The sequence below is a fragment of the Tachysurus fulvidraco genome, chromosome 2 (assembly GCF_022655615.1).
Source record: "Tachysurus fulvidraco isolate hzauxx_2018 chromosome 2, HZAU_PFXX_2.0, whole genome shotgun sequence".
NCBI lineage: Eukaryota > Metazoa > Chordata > Actinopteri > Siluriformes > Bagridae > Tachysurus > Tachysurus fulvidraco.
In genome coordinates this window covers 16,072,714-16,092,755 of record NC_062519.1, presented here as the reverse complement: position 1 = coordinate 16,092,755, position 20,042 = coordinate 16,072,714, and the positions used below count along the sequence as shown (strand labels likewise).

General features: G+C 41.0%; 2 protein-coding genes across 6 annotated transcripts in view; both read left to right on the top strand.

The window, feature by feature from the left end:
* The window catches only part of adamts9 (ADAM metallopeptidase with thrombospondin type 1 motif, 9), a 54,584-nt gene extending 44,934 nt beyond the window's left edge, over positions 1–9,650 (top strand). For all 4 annotated transcript variants that reach the window (XM_047810201.1, XM_047810203.1, XM_047810202.1 and 1 more), the window contains 8 exons: positions 382–511; positions 618–712; positions 808–902; positions 1,447–1,580; positions 5,734–5,825; positions 7,050–7,154; positions 7,874–7,981; positions 8,580–9,650. In XM_047810201.1, the coding sequence (XP_047666157.1) occupies positions 382–511; positions 618–712; positions 808–902; positions 1,447–1,580; positions 5,734–5,825; positions 7,050–7,154; positions 7,874–7,963 (741 nt within the window). In that variant the 3' untranslated portion in view covers positions 7,964–7,981; positions 8,580–9,650. The remainder of the gene's footprint in view (positions 1–381; positions 512–617; positions 713–807; positions 903–1,446; positions 1,581–5,733; positions 5,826–7,049; positions 7,155–7,873; positions 7,982–8,579) is intronic.
* A 3,002-nt stretch (positions 9,651–12,652) lies between these two features.
* prickle2b (prickle homolog 2b) overlaps positions 12,653–20,042 on the top strand; it is a 92,074-nt gene continuing 84,684 nt past the window's right edge. Inside the window, exons 1-2 of one of the 2 annotated variants that reach the window (XM_047810015.1) lie at positions 12,653–12,811; positions 15,835–15,920. In XM_047810015.1, the coding sequence (XP_047665971.1) occupies positions 12,755–12,811; positions 15,835–15,920 (143 nt within the window). In that variant the 5' untranslated portion in view covers positions 12,653–12,754. Of the gene's footprint in view, positions 12,812–14,723; positions 14,876–15,834; positions 15,921–20,042 lie in introns of those variants that run through there. The other variant, XM_047810016.1, reaches the window with a different exon arrangement.

The following is a 20,042-nucleotide window of genomic DNA, read 5'->3' as shown; positions in this document are numbered from 1 at the left end:
GTGTTTGTGTATGCTGTGTGTGTTGTGTATGCTGTGTATGTTGTGTTTGTGTGTGTTGTGTATGCTGTGTTTGTGTGTGTTGTGTGTGCTGTTTGTGTGCATGCTGTGTTTGTGTGTGTTGTGTATGTTGTGTTTGTGTGTGCTGTGTTGTGTATGCTGTGTTTGTGTGTGTTGTGTATGCTGTGTTTGTGTGTGTTGTGTATGCTGTGTTTGTGTGTGTTGTGTATGCTGTGTTTGTGTGTGTTGTGTGTTGTGTATGTGTATGTTGTGTTTGTGTGTGTTGTGTATGATGTGTTTGTGTGTTCTCATGTGTGTCACCTGTGTGTGTCTCGTGGTTGTGTGTCACGTGGTTATATGCCTCGTGTGTGTGTGTGTGTACAGTGTTCAGTGAGCTGTGCTGATGGCTGGATGGAGCGCATGGTTCAGTGTTATTCAGAAGAAGGTGAGCTCAGTGCTCAGTGTGACTCCAGCTCCAAGCCGGAGGGTCGGAGGTCCTGCACCAACCCGGAGTGTGAGTGTAAAACACACCAACCATCAGATCTGTAGCATTCTAATCATCTGTATTATAAAGCACAATAACTCAATTAAAGAACTATCTCTCTCTTTCTCTCTCTCAGGTAAATTGCCGTTCAGCTGCAGGGATGTACAGATGAAGAGCGGTGTTGTTGTTGATGGAGAGCAGCTTCTCAGTGTGCAGGGCAAAGCACGTAATGTGAGACTAGATCACCACACACTCGCCTCACACTCATCCAGTTACTTTACAACCCAGTTCATCCCCCCCCCCCCCCTCTCTCTCTCTTTCTCTAGATCTACTGTTCAGAGATGCATACGGAAAGTCCTAAAGAATACATCACTCTCACGACCGGAGAGAGCGAGAACTTCTCTGAGGTTTTTGCATACAGGTAATACTTGAATTTTGATGCGAAAGAACAGATAATACATTCGAATACATTCAAAGCTGTTAGAAGTGCAAGTAGATGTATATTTACAGTATTTACTGTATATGTAATAATAGTGTCTATAGATAATGTATGTATAAAAGGGGGGCTCTGTGGCTTAGTGGTTAGCACGTTCGCCTCACACCTCCAAGGTCGGGGGTTCAATTTCCGCCTCCACCTTGTGTGTGTGTGGAGTTTGCATGTTCTCCCCGTGCCTCGGGGTTTCCTCCGGGTACTCCGGTTTCCTCCTCCGGTCCAAAGACATGCATGGTAGGTTGATTGGCATCTCTGGAAAATTGCTGTGAGTGAATGAGAGTGTGTGTGTGCGCGCCCTGCACTCCGTCCAGGGTGTATCCTGCCTCGATGCCCCGATGATGACGCCTGAGATAGGCACAGGCTCCCCGTGACCCAGGAAGCGGCAGAAATTTAATAAATGAATGAATGTATGTATAAAATGAACGATTTGAGTTTCGTGTCATTTAAGTTTCTTGTTCAATGTGTTCTCCAGGCTGATGGATCCCACACAGTGTCCATCAAATCTGATCCACAGAGAGGAGTGCCAGTGCCGGAGAGACTACACAGCCGCCGGCCTGTCCGCTTTCACCCGGGTTCGACTGGACCTGAGCAAGATGACCATCATAAGTGAGACACACACACATACACACACACACAAGCTACATAGCTCAAACATAATCAGTAAAGAAGCTGACCCAGCACACGTGGTACTTTTTATCCGTTTACGGTTACAAGTATTGTTATGGAATGCCGGTGAGTCGGTTAACGTTATCACTTGCATAAAAGCAGTTATAAACAGTCTCGAACGGAGACTCCGGTCTCAGTAATTCCTTGTACCGCTGACCTCTATGGATATTTATTCTATTATAGTGCTCATCAAAGTGTTTTATTCCTAAATTATTACCATACACAATCCAATACTTCGGTATTAGAATTATTTATACAATCCTACAGCAGCTGATTGTGTCCTGAAGGTTCATTTCTTTCACCATGTGAGCTGGACTAGAAGTGCACTATTATTCTCCGACAGCTGTATCTGCTTTCGTCCAACACTGACAGATCACACACACACACACACACACACACACACACACACACACAGCTGAGCTGGAAATCTTTGCAGCACAATCCACATCTGGAGGAAAAAGCACGTCTGAACTTCTTTACCCTACAAAAAAATGTGAAACCTCTCGCTGTGCCTCGTTCCCCAGTCTGATTCGATGACTGTTCAGAGTTTTAAAGCAGAAATGTGACAGATGCCTATTGGATCCAGTCTAATGGACTTGAGTGATAGCTTTGCCATCAGCACAGCATTATTAACATGCTGGAGCATTTAGGAAGAGCGTTTTAGCTTCTGCAACACGCATGACATCGGTGTACATCTTCTAAGCAATGGTGCAAATCCAAAACGGCTCCCTGAGGGACAGCCATGGCGGAAGTTCCTTTTAGCACGTGCGTCATAGCCCCGAAGTTACGAGGTGAAATAGATCTTAGCGGACCCTCTCGTCACTCCCCGTGAGTTCGGATAGCTGAGAGAGGAACGTGCTGTGAAAGCAAAACATATGGCTCGTGTTCCACGAAAGAAACAGGAAATAACAGAGATTATAGAAAGGCCGTGTTGAGCAGCACTGCCGCTGGCCTCAGGCATTGCGGCTATTTTATAGACACGTGCTATCGGAAATGCTGAGAATTTCAAACCGTGAGTCTTTACGTTCATTTCCTGGACATTTCTAAATAACCTGGAAGATTAGAAACTTAATTGATTATATTAATTGACTTAATAAAATAGACTTAATATAGATGTATTGTGTTATTCTGGAGATGACCATGAGGTAGTACTGTGTTATTCTGGAGATTACCATGAGGTAGTACTGTGTTATTCTGGAGATTACCATGAGGTAGTACTGTGTTATTCTGGAGATGACCATGAGGTAGTACTGTGTTATTCTGGAGATGACCATAAGGTAGTACTGTATTATTCTGGAGATTACCATGAGGTAGTACTGTATTATTCTGGAGATTACCATGAGGTAGTACTGTATTATTCTGGAGATTACCATGAGGTAGTACTGTGTTATTCTGGAGATGACCATGAGGTAGTACTGTGTTATTCTGGAGATGACCATAAGGTAGTACTGTATTATTCTGGAGATGACCATGAGGTAGTACTGTATTATTCTGGAGATGACCATGAGGTAGTACTGTATTATTCTGGAGATGACCATGAGGTAGTACTGTGTTATTCTGGAGATGACCATGAGGTAGTACTGTGTTATTCTGGAGATTACCATGAGGTAGTACTGTGTTATTCTGGAGATGACCATGAGGTAGTACTGTGTTATTCTGCAGATTACCATGAGGTAGTACTGTGTTATTCTGGAGATTACCATGAGGTAGTACTGTGTTATTCTACAGATTACCATGAGGTAGTACTGTGTTATTCTACAGATTACCATGAGGTAGTACTGTGTTATTCTGGAGATTACCATGAGGTAGTACTGTGTTATTCTGGAGATGACCATGAGGTAGTACTGTGTTATTCTGGAGATTACCATGAGGTAGTACTGTGTTATTCTGCAGATTACCATGAGGTAGTACTGTGGTATTCTGCAGATTACCATGAGGTTTTAGTGTATTATTCTGGAGATGACCATGAGGTAGTACTGTGTTATTCTGGAGATGACCATGAGGTAGTACTGTGTTATTCTGGAGATTACCATGAGGTAGTACTGTGTTATTCTGGAGATTACCATGAGGTAGTACTGTGTTATTCTGCAGATTACCATGAGGTAGTACTGTGTTATTCTGGAGATTACCATGAGGTAGTACTGTGTTATGCTGCAGATTACCATGAGGTAGTACTGTGGTATTCTGCAGATTACCATGAGGTTGTACTGTATTATTCTGGAGATGACCATGAGGTAGTACTGTGTTATTCTGGAGATGACCATGAGGTAGTACTGTGTTATTCTGGAGATTACCATGAGGTAGTACTGTGTTATTCTGGAGATTACCATGAGGTAGTACTGTGTTATTCTGGAGATTACCATGAGGTAGTACTGTGTTATTCTGGAGATTACCATGAGGTAGTACTGTGTTATTCAGCAGAATACAATGAGGTAGTACTGTGTTATTCTGCAGATTACCATGAGGTAGTACTGTGTTATTCTGGAGATTACCATGAGGTAGTACTGTGTTATTCTGCAGATTACCATGAGGTAGTACTGTGTTATTCTGGAGATGACCATGAGGTAGTACTGTGTTATTCTGCAGATTACCATGAGGTAGTACTGTGTTATTCTGGAGATGACCATGAGGTAGTACTGTGTTATTCTGCAGATTACCATGAGGTAGTACTGTGTTATTCTGGAGATGACCATGAGGTAGTACTGTGTTATTCTGGAGATTACCATGAGGTAGTACTGTGTCATTTGTTAACAATCTAGAATTTTTGGATACAACCATAATGGGAGAATCATCTTACTACCATTTGCTATGTGCAACCTCAGTGGTGGTATCAATGTAGAGCCATGACTGTGGTAATTACCATGAGAGTTTACTATATTGTAGAACCTTGGCCTTTTGGAAACAATTGAAAGTATACCTAAGCCATTCAGACACAACCATGATGGTAGTACTATGACTTTTGGAACACTTCTATGATGGTGGTACCATGACTACTGCACTTATGTGGCAGAAGTAGCTCAACTGGTTAAGGCTCTGGGTTGTTGATCGGAGGACTGCTGGGCCCTTGAGCAAGGCCCTCAACCCTCCCTGCTCCAGAGGTGCTGTATCATAGCTGCCCCTGCACTCTGACCCCAACCTCCTCAGTTGGGGTATGTGAAGAAAAGAATTCCACAGTGTTGTAATGTATATGTGGCGATAATAATAAAAGGCTGCAGTAATGGTACAGTAGTTGCATGTTTTTTTTTTAACAATACCAGGATAGAATCATGGTTATAAACAGTATCCTGGTTTTCAATGTCAGATCCCATACCATAAACCTTAATTATAGTTGATGGAATGGCTGTTTATTGTTGTTATTGTTGTTGGTAGAAGCACATTTTTCTAGATACTCCCATGATGTTCTACCCATTTAAATATTCATTCTAACTTCAACTCTTTCTTCTCACCAAAAAAAAAACTATTCAGGAGAGTTTTAGGAGCGTAATAAAAACCTGACACAAAAAAGAACCTTGTGTGTGGAGTGTATGTATTCCCACCATGTGACCTAGCCTGGCATCTGGAGAGGTTAAAGACACTAATCATCTCCTCAGCAGAGGACTTGTTTGGAAAGTGGGGTCATGAGTGAATCCAGAATAAACATTGTGGTTAATTACAGCTCTGTCTAATGTCAACGAGCAGGCAGACGTAGCGCCCTAAGATTAGCATTAAAAAAAAAAACCTAGCCTGCCCTGCTGCGCTAACCTTTGCCTGTGTTTGCCAGGATTCAGTTAGGTCCAAGAGTGAAGGGGTTAATGGTTTCAAGATCGCAGGTTTGCACTTGATAAAAAGCTCAAGATTACAAGGGAAGGACTGAATTGGTTCAAATTGCCCTCGTATAATCTTTCGCTTATGTATCACTTATCCTCATTATGCCATAGGTGGCAACCTCAGGGAGGAAAAGTGGTCAGTTTTGGGACTGTTTACAATCAAAGAGCTCAAAAAATAACTCCTTTCCAAACTTAACTCAATGTTATAAATACAACATATACAGTAACTAAGCCACACACACACACTGTCTAATTCTGGCTCTTCTGTTTCTCTTTGGGTTTTTTAGCCACAGATTGGAAGTACTCGTACACTCGAGAAGGTCATAAGGTTCCTTTCGCCACAGCAGGAGACTGCTACAGCGCCGCTCGCTGTCCACAGGTGGGAACGACTTCTTTGGATAATTAGGCATCCTGGGAATGGAATAGCAAATCTTGATCAAGGCTGAGTTGGCTTGTAGTGACTAAAACACATGTGGGAGGAATTGACTGGTATAGAAAAAGACAGGGATGTTTAAAGAAGCTAGTAGGAAACGAGAAATGTATAGAGTTTAATTGTGTGTGTGTGTGTGTGTGTGTGTGTGTGTGTGTGTGTGTGTGTGTGTGTGTGTGTGTGTGTGTGTGTGTGTGTGTGTGTGTGTGTGTGTGTGTGTTCGCGTGTTTGTATGTTTTCGCGTGTTTGTATGTGTTTGCGTGTTTGTATGTTTTCGCGTGTTTGTATGTGTTTGCGTGTTTGTATGTGTGCGCGTGTTTGTATGTGTGTGCGTGTTTGTATGTGTTTGTATGTGTGTACTGTATGTGTGTCTGTATGTGTGTGTTTGTGTGTTTGTATGTGCATGTACATGTGTGTATGTGTGTACTGTATGTGTGTGTGTGTGTGTGTATGTTTGTATGTGTGTCTGTATTTGTGTATGTGCGTGTTTTTTTATGTGTGTCTGTATGTATGTGTGTGCATGTATGTACATGTATTTGTGTCTGTGCGTGCGTGCGTGCGTGTGTGTGTGCGCGTGTGTGTGCGCGTGCGTGTGTGTGCGTGCGTGTGTGTGTGCGTGCGTGCGTGTGTGTGTGTGCACCTTTTTGCTGGTCCTGCCCAGACCAATTTGAATCCCAGCGATCAACTTGTTATCTGGGCCTCATTTCTCAACTTTTCAGTGTTTCTTCTGTACTATATTTTTATTTATGTTTTTTCCATCTCTCTCTCTCTCAGCTTCCAAGATGTAAACAGACTTTCTTTTAATTTAATTTTTTTTTAGTTGTATTTGTTACAAGCAATAAATACTCAGTGAATATCCTGTTTGTTTGTTTATTTATTTGTTTATTTATTTGTCACTCAGCCTTTGTCAGCCAGCAGGGGGCACAGTAACTATGTAGGATTTATAAAACCACAGTAGTGAAGTTTTTGGGCTGATTGTACTCAGCCCCCTGAAACCTGTTACCTTTGGATGAGTTTATAGCTACACATCTGGATGAGAGATCCATCGATTTGCCTTTTTTCTAGAAACAACTTTAGTTCTATAGTTATATTATATAATTCTGTTTCCTATAGAGCCTGTTTATGGAGCCTTAAACGTCCTGAATGTATTCTTGATCTGTTCTTGATCTTTAGGGCCGTTTCAGCCTCAACCTCACAGGAACAGGTTTCCAAGTGGCTAAGAGTACTCAGTGGATTTCCCAAGGGAACTACGCTGTGGCAGACATCCACAGGTCCCAGGTACCACACAAGCATGTCAACGATCCATTCATCTAATCGTTTTTCTGACCCTACCTGACCCCCAGTCGATTGTCAGCATGGAACCTTCTCTCAGATTCTTTCATCTTGATTCCTTAACTCTCCTGTTATGACATCTCTTCACAAACCTAATGAAGCCCTTCCTTCCCTGAGCACACGTCTTCTATTACTCCAAACACCCCCCACCACATCTTCTGGAGTCTCGAATGCACAGCCAGAGAGCATTATCGAGCAGCTGCCGTAAGAAGACCACCGATTCTTGTGTTTCTAATTGAAATCGGTCTGGGGCACCTTTTTTGGCAGCGATTGAAAAGGTTTGAAATGAAAAGCACTCCACACGGAGGGGAAAGTGGACAGAAAATCAGTCGTTGAAAGTCGAGAACCCTGCAGATCGGATCATTGTGCTGACAAGAGCCTGCTTTTTTTCTGGTCTGATGCTATTTCCTGAACTTAATGCCTCTCATTGTTATTGATTTATGCCATACAGCTTTACAGAGTCGATGCCACTTAGTACTACAGAAAGAAGCTCTTAAATAGAAATAATTTGAATTATTGTATAATAAATATAATTTTGAAGAACTTTTGCGAATCTGAGATCAGTAATGTGGGATAATCTTTAATTTTTTTATGTTTAATGTGAATTGTTAACGCAGCTTTTGCAAGTACACGCTGTGACGTGCAGTTCTTGTCTTGTTTCACAGGATGGCAGTAGAGTGACAGGAACATGTGGTGGCTACTGTGGCAAATGCGCTCCATCCTCCAGTTCAGGTCTTCTCATCCATCTTACATGAACCCCAACCTTCTTACAGGTCCGGACTTTCTTCCTTCTTAGAACCACGCACATCCTGGTGACAAATTAAAGGAAAAAAACAAACCTTAATTGTCTTAATGGCACAAGAACAGTGGTACAGATCACAGTGAATTTTTTTTTTTTACTGTAGAGATGAACACTTTTCTTCCAGAACACATTCCCTTACTCCTGATGTCCTGATGAAGGTGATGGAGATCTGAATTGGTTTCAGTTCATTTGAGATCTGATCTGATCTGAGGTGAAGGCAATAGGTATTATTTATATCCCCATTTATTGAAATCTCATGCACTGTGGATGGGGGCGGCGCCATCCTGTAAGTGACCACGCCCATCAGGTACAAATGTCTTCTGATAGGCTAAGAGAGAAGAGCTTTGTTTGGATTTGCAGTGGTGCAAAATCATTAGTAAATGCCCCCTCACCATCCTCCATCCTTAAACAACAGCATAACTACCATAGCCACCATTTTGTTTTCTTTTAATTTGACACCAGTTTGTCACATGTTTATGCTGCAGAAAGTTTGCCACAAACTTTCTGCAGCCTCCTTTTTCACATCTTTTCCCCCATGTCATATAACCACGGCTGATCTGTTTCTTCAGGACGTTTTCTTCTCTTCGGGGTCTGCTCTCAGGGTGGTGCTAAAGACATAAAAGTCATCGAAGAACATCCTTCACCATCCCCTGACTTCCTGCTGTATGTGTGTAAATATCAGCTGGTGTATGTAATGTACAGAACGTTGTTGAATTATTTATTTTATAATCCACATTTATTTTTATACAGTTATTTAAAACGCTAACAAAGCCATGTGTGAATCGTTGCCTGTTCCTGACGCAGATCGTCGGTTCCTTGTACAGTCATGACATAATGCCGTTCATCAGTGTACGTATTATACACGGGTTTTGCTAATAAGTGTCATGTATTTTTATTATTATTATTATTATTATTATTATTATTATTATTATTATTATTATTATTATTATTATTATTAAACCATTTTACTTAACCAGCAGCTGGAAAAGTACGTACGAACCGCGTCTTCATCTCTGTGCCGTATTCAGGAGCCTCAGTTCAGGGTTTAGCTCAGTTGGGTCTCTTGTTGAAGACCACGAGCAGACAAGCAGAATAGACATGACATGAAGAGCAGGTTTTTACACAGCAACCAGTAAGTTCTGGATGTTTTTGGGATCGTCTTGTGGTTTTTGTAACTAAAAATTATTTAAAAAGTCTTCTGTGGAGACACAGTGGAAATTCTGGGTTATTCTGGACGATGAAGCAGGTGAAGGAAGTGTTGATCGGCTCTGGTGATGATAACAAAACAGACAGCATCGGCGTATCGGGGGAGAGACAAGACTCAGGATGTACACAACTATAAAGATCGTAGGTAGAGTGAAGGTAGAGTGACACTAGCCGGTCTGTGGATGTGGAATAGCGTAGACATTAAAGGGACAGATGTGTCACATCCAAAAAAAAGTCCATCGATGAATATTTACAGCATGTGAGGATACGTTCAAATATACAACGATTAAAATGTTATCTATGAAGGATTAAAGGTGGGGTCTCCGATTTTTAAAGCCAATGTTGACATTTGAAATCACCAAAACAAACACACCCCTAACCCAAATAGGTCCCACCCCTGTATCGATAGCTCCGCCCACACATACATACGTAACCCAGGCAACTAACATAAAGAAACGTATCTTTATCATAGCTGAAGGGAAGAACAATACGATTGTAGATAAACAAACAAGCAAAAATGACACACAAGCATAATCATGTAAAGGACAAAGGCATATATTAGTTCTGTGTAACAAAGCAAAACCAACGTTACTCACCTATCGAGAAGGAAAAAAGCGCCTCGGCGTCTTAAGTAAAGTCGGCCACATATTCACAGGTCGGAGTTTCCTGAGTCAATAACTCCTGAGCGAAACACTGTTACTACACAAAACGCGGTTGTAGCTGCCTCTCTACATTACTACGATAGAAAAGAGGTGTTATTTGTGTAGCAACAGCGTTTAGCTCAGGAGTTATTAACTCGGGAAACTCCAACCTGTGAATATGTGGCCAACTTCCTGCTCCTTCAGTTCTCTCCAGCGCTGGAAAGCTGATCCTATATTAACACGTCCTATTTCTTGCCTTATCGTAAGCCTTTCTTCTCTTTCTTTCTTTGTTTTTATCCTCCATGTCGATGTTAAAACCGCTTTCTGCTAATGTCACAAATGCGCACCGAACACTCTCTCCGCTGCATATTGACAAGCCCCGCCCCTTTCTGCTCATTGGCTACACGTTTGTTTTGATTTTTGTTTTGATTTTTGTTTATTATTCGGCCCGACTCAGTTTTCTGAAGCAGTTCTCAAAAATCGGAGACCCTGCCTTTTAAGTGAAGAAAGAGTTTTATCTGACTTTTCAGCACTGGTCCTGGTTCATTTCAACGTTCTTCACTTTTTCCCTTCACTTCTGGAAGGTAAACTGAGTTTTATACAATAATTTCGTCTCAAGATTGAAATTATTCATTAACCAAATTTAACAGCTGCCCCTTGAGCTTCACTGTAACCGAGTTCGAGAAGAAAAATACAAAAGTGAGAATTGTAAAAAGGACCTGAGAGGTTATTAACTGTGCTGGGAATTTAATGTCACCACGGAGCATCGCTACATAAAGCAGGCTTCAGGTTTATGTCCCTCACACGACAGAGAAAGAAAAAAACAGTTTTGTGTTAAAGATTTTTACGTCTGAATTGAATTTATACCTGTGATCGTCGGTGCTTTCATTTGTCTTGCCTTTATTTCAGGAAATGTTTACTTCAGGTAAAGACGATGCTTACAGTTAACAAAAAAAATATTTAGGGAGTTTTAAAAATGAAGCCCAAAAGATGGTTGACATTTGAGGAAAAATGTATTAAGTAACTTCTAAAATGTAAAGAAATTACAAAACATAGAGAAAAATAATCTGAAAATAAACGGTGTTTGTGTGTTGATTTTTTAGCTCTAAATACCTCACAAATTTCTCTCACTTTTTTTTTTGTAATTATTTTCACGTTTTTTTTTGTTTTTTTTGTTCTATATTTGTGATCTTTAATTTTTATTATTATGTTTGAATTTGTTTCTTAAGGGTATCACTTGTTTTTCTTTTTTTCCTGTTGTTGTTTTATATATATATATATATATATATATACATATACATATACATATACGTATGTGTATGTATGTATGTATGTATATATATATATATATATATATATATATATATATATATATATATATATATATATATAATTAAAAATCCTTCACGGTCTCATTTCTCAGGCATGTGCTGGTTGTTGTTCCACGATGTTCATTCTGTGAATTTTTGCATCCTTTTTCGAGCCACTTGTATTGTCTGTATTCATAAAAAAAAAAAAGCCATATGTGCCTTAGGTGCTACTTATGTTGTTGTTTATTCAGTTATTAGATTAGGATTGAGGATCAGGACTAAAACAAAAAAGGGCGCCCAGTTTCAGGTTCATGTAGTCCAAGGTACCCAGATTTTATGCACCGGTGTTTTGTCTGCATTTCTGTATTTCTCATATTTACAGATGTGAATGGATTTTGGTTTGTTTGAAATATAAATACACAAACATACGTCTCGTCTCGTGTTTGTCAGGAATCGAGATAAACTGTGAAAGATATGATATAAAAATTGAACAAAACTATGTATATTATTTTACTTATCATGAGTATGGGGGGGGGGGGCACGGTGGCTTAGCGGTTAGCACGTTCGCCTCACACCTCCAGGGTTGGGGGATCGATTCCTGCCTCCACCTTGTGTGTGTGGAGTTTGCATGTTCTCCCCGTGCCTCAGGGGTTTCCTCCGGGTACTCCGGTTTCCTCCCCTGGTCCGAAAGACATGCATGGTAGGTTGATTGGCATCTCTGGAAAATTGTGAAGGGAAAGATCTTAAAATTCATCATGTGTGTGTGTGTGTGTGTGTGTGTGTGTGTGTGTGTGTGAGTGAATGAGAGTGTGTGTGCCCTGTGATGGGTTGGTACTCCGTCCAGGGTGTATCCTGCCTCGATGCCTGATGATGCCTGAGATAGGCACAGGCTCCCCGTGACCCGAGAAGTTCGGATAAGCGGTACGAAATGAATGAATGAATGAATATTTTGGGTTTAGATAAGCAAAGCTCTTTTATAAAAAAAAAACCCTTCTGTGCAGTACGTTGAAATGCCCCATGAGGTCCCTGTGACCCGGACATCACCCTAAAGGCAACAAAAGGCGACGGTTATGAAGGACGAGAGTTAAAAAAACACCTATTAATAAACAAAAATGACTTGTCAAGCAACTAAAGAGTGTGGGGCGATGAAACAGCGTTTCTGTAATCAGTTTAAAAAACAAACCCAAATTTTATCACAGGAAAATTCCAAAAAGATTATTAGACCAGGAATCTGCACAAAAACACCCTTAATAGTGAAAGGACATGGGAGGAAATGGAAAAAAAGTGGACTACAGAGAAATGGGGGGGGGGAGATAAGTAGACTACAGTGGGTTTTTATAACATGATAAAAAAATAAACAGCTTAAAAATCTGAACTGGGTAAATTTTCACCTCCTAAACCAGATCCTTTATCAGCGAGAACACAAATGAGTTGAGGGAGTTCACCTGTGTGTGTCATGTGACCTCAGAATTAATACACAGCGAGAAACAAGCAGCATTATTAGTCAGAGTTCTGGGAAAGTTTCAGTCAGGGTATGATTATTTAAAAAAAAACACCCTTGATTCTGTCATTACGTAAAAAAATGTGATGGTGATGATGAAATCTCCAGGTTGGATGTCTGGAGGTTATTGTCCACCTGAGAAGGCAAGTATGAGATTCAGCAAGCTAAAAGCCCTTCATTTTGCAGCTAGATCTGATCTAGGATCATCAAAAAAATTGACAAAAAGTAGTTTGTAGTTGTATTATATTTATTTATTTATTCATCCTATTTACATGTGTATATCTGAAACTGCTGAATTCTTATTTGCCCCCCAAAAATAAATAAATAAATGAATAAAAATTGTTCCAAATATTTCATAAGAAATTGCTCTTTAGAAAGATCTCTTCTTCTCTCAATCCAAACTAATTGAAGGGGCTCGGATTAGCATACCATTCAGATCTAGCACTTGATCAAGAAAAAACCTCAAGAATCAAAGGTGATCTTCTCAGTCACCTGCAGCGATCTTCTCAGGCTACACGATGGACTGTATGAATATGGATTAGCCTCCAGTGTCTAGAGAGGACCCCAAGGATTGAACAAAATAACTAAACAAAAAAAGCAAACCCTCCCTGTGTGCTTAGCTCTATTTTGAAAAAGGATGTTGGTGATGATTACAGCAAATGAGGTGCAGTGCGAGCAGAGATGAGGGCTTTGAGGTTCAAAGCCGCAACACATCTGAAAGCCAAGGAGCGGAACAAGAAGTCTTCTTGGGTTTAGTGGACAGAGGGTAGAGAAAGTCCATGGTTGAGTAAAGAGAGGAGAAGAAAGTGTCCGTAGCTGAGATGAAGGGTAGTGAGGAAAAGGGGTCAGGATTGAGCTCAGTTTCTGCTAATCCTTTCTTAATCCCGGCATGAGAATGGGACCAATAGTGTAGCATACATTACAGTGTATGAATATGCATTACATCAGGATAACAGATCGACATTAGCTCCACCGGGTTTGACCATTCAGTCTGCCAAGGCCCTTGAGACCTGAAGTCCACTAGACCGATCAGCATTCTTTACTCCCCTGACTAAAGCCTTTTCTTCTCTGATATAAAAGTGAGTACTTGTTGAGGAGCCAGTGCTGCATTACTTAACAGGATACTTCATTAAGAATTCCCTCTGAAGCTGCAGAAGGTTTAAGAGCACCATGTGACCGAGACCAAACCTATGGAAAATGGGACAAAAATGTGATCCAGAAAATGATCCTATTTAATCGTCATGTGTCTCTGAGACATGAACTGTAATGAAAGATATAAAAATCACCTAATAATGAGCTAAAACTATTGAAGGAAATGAAGGAAAATGACTTAATAGTCATGGACTTCCTGCAACCATCACGAAACACAACGCAAAATGTTTTATTCCTTTTCTATAACTGCATTTATGGAAGATTACTTAATCATTTTTAAGCTATCTGTGATGGCAAATTATCCACTGAATGTTGTATAAGGTGCAAGAAACAGGAAACAAGTTCCTGTTCTTATGTATGTTAGAGTAGCTGTAAGCAGTCGTTCCCTCAACATTTTCTCAACCCATTTGTTCCTCTCTCTTCTAATCAGCAAGACAAACTTCTCTGTTCTTCTCACTGGAGACACCTTCCATACAAACTAAATCTCACACGTGTTTTTCATTCTAGTTTATCAGCCATGGATTATGTAGAGCGTCCCAGGGAAGTAGCTGTGTTTTCTTTCTATCTATCTGTCTGTCTGTCTGTCTGATTTATTTAACTATAACTATAGAAGAACACGATACCTGCACCTGATACAGAGAATTCAACACCTTCTGACCAATCAGAATCGATTTTTATTAACCATCCTTAATGCGTATTATCAACAGAAAATAAATGCAACACTTATTTACCTTATTTACTATTTTGTCCACAAAATGCGTTTTAGCACGTTAAATAATCTATTATTGAATTGTTGTACTTTTTGCTTCATTATTTATTTTAACATTGCTTTAATACTTTGCTGCGAGGAAACCGGAAGCGCATCGTTCCACATTCACCCGACGCGCGCGCGCTCACCGATGGCAAGGGTTTAACGCACAAGCGCACTCACGCGCACACCCGCAGGGGCGCGCAGGGACTCCGCCGAGTGTCCTCTTTCATTCCCAGCTCGATTTCACCTCTCTGAACCTGCCATGTTTAGCAGAAGCTCTAAGAGGAGAAACTCCAGCCGAGCGGTGAGTGAAGCGCACTTTTATTTCTCCACTGTGCGTCTTTACGCACTAAAGTTTTGCTGCATCGAGGAGCAACATTGCGTAATGCTTACTTTCCTCGTATTAAACAGTGTGCCAAAAGTATTGCACCTTAACTGGTGCACTTTCTGGACATGTCCATCAGTATCCTGCTGCTGTAATTTGCGCTTTGAAACTCATCCCATTCATGCACCATACGCTCGGATAAACTGCGTTTATTATTATTATTATTATTATTATTATTATTATTATTATTATTATTATTATTATTATATTAGTTGAAAATGATTTCCTGTGAACGATCTTTACCGTAACCTTTATGTCGCGTGCCTTAAGGATCAGCACTGCACTGGATATTGTGTGCTTCGATTATTCATTAGAAGCGCATGAATAATGAATAACGCACAGCGCGAGGTTTTTTGCGGGTCACAGAGACTGGTGATGTGAGGGTTTGTGATGAATATCTACATAACACATGGATAATGGGGGCTGAGAAGAGCCCAGGTCTCTTTTGGAAGAGTGGAGAGGAGAGAGAGAAAGTGGAAGTGAAAAACACTCACAGAAAAAAAAAATACTAGTAGCTTGTCTTGTCACCTGCTTTAATACCTTGTGTCTATTTCATCAGGGACCCTTAAATAATACAAACTACAAAAGATACCATAAAGTATAGATTAATGCTTCAATTTGATCCACTGGTGCCACTGGCACAATGTCTAAAGTGCCGCTGCATCGTTGTCTTCAAATAGGAATAAAACAAGGGCTGAATGCATCAAGGGTAATGCTGAAGAAGTGAAAATGGACCGATATGTGGAGAATTTAATTTCTGCTGTAGTTCACATGTTCATTTTTTTCACATTAGCAAGTCAAGGTGGATTTTCTTTTTCTTTAGAGAAAGCATTCCAGTAAAAAAAAAAAAAATGTTTATCTTTCCTCTCTTAATATAGTCCACGGCACTGGACGGTCCAGGAAGAGGTCAGCCATGTAATGAGTGTGGTGAGCAGTGTCCTGGCTTTGTCATGCACAAATGGAGGTAAAACACCACATCTACACAAACATCTACACAAAAAAAGTCGTCCTGTTCGTAATAACACTCGGTTTGTTGCGTGGAAAATGCAGTTCATCCATCATTAGCTAGGATTTCTAAAACATTAAAAAGCCACGTGCTGGTATAGTCCGTCTCATATTCCTGTGGTCTTCACGGATCAGCGTCCCGCTAAGCTCAGAATCTGTGTCTAGTCTAGTATTTGTTCAGCTGAGGGATAAACTGTGCTTTAGTTGGTCATACTAGTGTAGTCTTGGAGTGAATAGACTTGGCAGTGGACATATTGTGCGACGCTTAGCTCTCACAAAGATAACTGTTTACACTGATCTGACTATTCACAATGTTCTGAAGGTTCCAGCCACATTCCTGCTCGGGCGACTCCAAGGCCTTCGATGTTTAAATGTAGAGTCAGTGATGTGGAATGGAAATGTGACTGAATCAGGGTTAAGATGTGAACACGCTAGCTTTTTGTTCGACATATGACCTCAGTTTCCATGGATTTTTCGAAGCTGATTTTCCACAATGCACAATTCTGGGGCTAAAAACCTTAACTTTGACATGCAAATTAGCTACAGCATAAACTGATGTGAGGCTCAGTAGAGCCACAGAAGAAGGAAGCCATGCTGGGAAAAACAAATAAGTACCACATTCAGTCAGGAAGCTGAAGTTGGATAAGACTTTTACGTCCTTTTCTTTTCCTGCTTATGGATTTGACTCGGATCAGTTCAAAAAGTAAAGTTTACATCCTCCACTCTGCTACGTCTCAAACCTACCGTGGCTAAACTTTGCCAGAATTCTGTTGTCCTTCATATTCCATAATAAGATTATACACTCATCCATCCATGACTGCAGACTTGATTTTGGTATCAAAATCCATGTGTTCCTTGGCATTCAGGTCGATGTTGTTGTACTTCTTGGTTTAATGAACCTGTGTTGCAATTCTGTGATTCCTGAAGCTAGAAAAACTCATTTGTATTGTAACTTGCCTTGGAAGTGAGATGTCTGATGAGTCATGCTGCAATGGTAAGAAGTGAAAAAGGTAAGACGTTAAGCAAGCTGTAAATCTCTTGTAGCTCTTAAACGGTTTGCTGAGCTACACGCGGTTCTACATTTTATTTTGGCCCAGAAAGCTCATTTAATTCAGTACCCTGTTTATAGAAATGCCTTTTGGCTGTGAAAGCAAATATGGGATCCTGCAGTCACTGCAGTCTTTAGCGAGGAAGGCGGGGCAGGTTGCCTGGTTAGTTGTTGAGAGCGGGGAAAGCTCGCCCGTGCTTGCTCCATCGCTGTAAACTATTACAGGGCAACAGTCAGCTCAGGAATGCAAGCTTAATTACCCCGAGTTTTGCAGTGCTACAATAAAATCAGAGACTCTTCCCGGCAAAGTGACTGCAGACGTTTTCATACTGAGTTCCGGAGCCTATTGTCTGTGTGTGTGTGTGTGTGTGTGTGTGTGTGTGTGTGTGTGTGTGAGGGCTGACTGCTATGCTTGGTATGGGGTGACTTTATAGCCATCGGTGCAATAGCATCTCTTAAAGAGGTTTATGAAGGCTGAAATAAAGGCATTTGTTATTCTGACAAGCGTGTGTGTGTGTGTGTGGTGGGGAGTTGAGGGGCTCTGACAGATAGTTAGATGAGGAATGTGGCCATGATTTGACCCTAGACAAGGAGAGATTAGGCAAAGCAGACAGGCAGGTGTATACACACACTCTGTAGATCCTTTTTTCGAGTGCATTTAGTAAAGCAAACAGAGCGAGATGAACTTGCTAGCAGCTGGTATCAGGTGAACCTATTTGTTTCTCCTAGCGGTTCTCTTAACACTATCAGGTGTATACTCGGTGTTAAGTAAGGGTTCAGTGGTTATTAAGGGTTCTTAGCTTCCAACAAAAGGTTCTACTGAAGGAGAGTTTTAGTTTAGTTCCATCAACACAACCTTTCACTTGATTCAGTCCACTGGTCTCAGTAATGATTCATGTTCAATTCAATATTCGATTATGTTCAATATTTCAATATGTTCAATATTCAATTCAATATGTTCGATATTCAATATTCAATATTCAATATTCAATATTCAATTCAATATGTTCGATTCAATATCTCAGTCATCTGCTGTTTTTTGCACAACTCCATATATAATCCAAAGGACCTGCTGCTAAGAACCTGCTGCTGTTCATTCTTTTACTGCACAAAATACTGTTTGAACATTCAGTATTTACACCGGTCGGTCGGCGCTGTTTCTGTTACTGTTTATTGTCTTTTGTGTATTGCATTTTTTGTACTTTTTGTATTGTCTTGTAACTTAATGTCTGCACTGTTTTTTGTCCTGCACTGTCTTTTGTCCTGCACTGTCTTGCTTGTCTTGTCCTGCACTGTTTGCACCAGGTTGCACAGTTGCACTTTATGTGGCTAAGACTACTTACATGTCCTTAGCCCTGTCTTTGTTTTATGTAGCACCTTGATCCTGGAGAAACGTTGTCTCATTTCACTGTGTACTGCAACAGCTATATATGGTTGAAATGACAATAAAAAGCTTCTTGACTCTTGATGTTTGTAGCACTGATCAACTCTGACTGAATCCTTACAGTAAAGGTGGTGTGGCCTCTGGGAGAGCTTGGAGTTGTGAGCTGTGAGTACACTGAGTGCTCTGGCTGAGGTCCAGTAAAGGAAGCATGGCCAGGCTCTTCTACCAGACTGTGTGACCTCTTGTCAGTACCTGGAAAGGAAGCATGGCCTCTGTGTTGGTCCATCACAGGGAAGGAGGCAAGGCCTCTGTGTTAATCTGTCAAAGGGGAAGGAGGTGTGGCCTCAGTGACAGTCCATCCCAGGGAAAGAGATGTGGCCTCTGTGTTAGTCTATCCCAAGAAAGGAAGTGTGGCCTCTGTGTTAGTCCATCCCAAGGAAAGAGATGTGGCCTATGTGTTAGTCTATCCCAAGAAAGGAGGTGTGGCCTCTGTGTTAGTCCATCCCAGGGAAGGAGGTGTGGCCTCTGTGTTAGTCTATCCCAAGGAAGGAGGTGTGGCCTCTGTGTTAGTCCATCATAATCCCAGGGTAGGAGGTGTGGCCTCTGTGTTAGTCCATCCCAATCCTAGTGAAGGAGTCATGGCCTCTGTGTTGGTCTATCAAAGGGGAAAGAGGTGTGGCCTCAGTGACAGTCCATCCCATGGAAGGAGGTGTGGCGTCTGTAATAGTCCATCTCAGGGAAGGAGGTGTGGCCTCTGTGATAGTCCATCCCAGGGAAACAGGTGTGGCCGCTGTGTTAGTCCATCATAATCCCAGGGAAGGAGGTGTGGCCTCTGTGATAGTCCATCCCAGGGAAAGAGGTGTGGCCTCTTTGCCTTACTGGAATTAATAAATAATGATGCCATCAGGACTTGGGTTCTCATTCTGCAGCATTCATCTAACTTAGAATTCTTTAAATAATACAAGACATTGTAAATATTCAGAATATGTCAGCAATCTGCTGCAGGCAAGACCTGTTTTTATTGCCGTCCCTGTATGAAGAGACATCCAGCTGAATAGAGAGTCCTGTTATTTTTGTCCTCCTGCATTCTGTGTCACTTCTGTTAGAAAAGTTGGCTACTCATATGATCAGTTATACATGTATGTCATTAAATCATCAGAAATGAACAGTTTATGTAACGACTTAAGACAGATATTCAGATATAAGTTCATGTACATGTTACAGCCAGAGATCAGGACTGATAATAGGAGGAGGAACCGGAGACGGTGGGGTTCTCTTGTGCTACACATGTTGAATTATTAATTCCTGGCATTCGAGTGATTGATTTTTCTTTGTGTTAACGAGGCTCATTACAGCTGCTATTAGCATCAGATTAGCGAACGTTTGCAAACAGATCAGCTCTTGTGTTCATTTTTAGCTGCTGTGTTTATGCTGGTTCAAGATCAACCTTGCATACATTAAAAAACCCCTAAACAGTGTTAGCATGAGTTGAAGTATCTCCTGAAGTTGTCTGATGCACTTGAGGAACAACATTTAAACACGCTGGTACAAAAGCCTGAGGTACTTTCCTTGTTATTCTGGTTCTACCTAGCATGTAATTGGCTAACAACCTTCCTAAGGACCTCTTAGATGCTAGACAGCGACTTTCA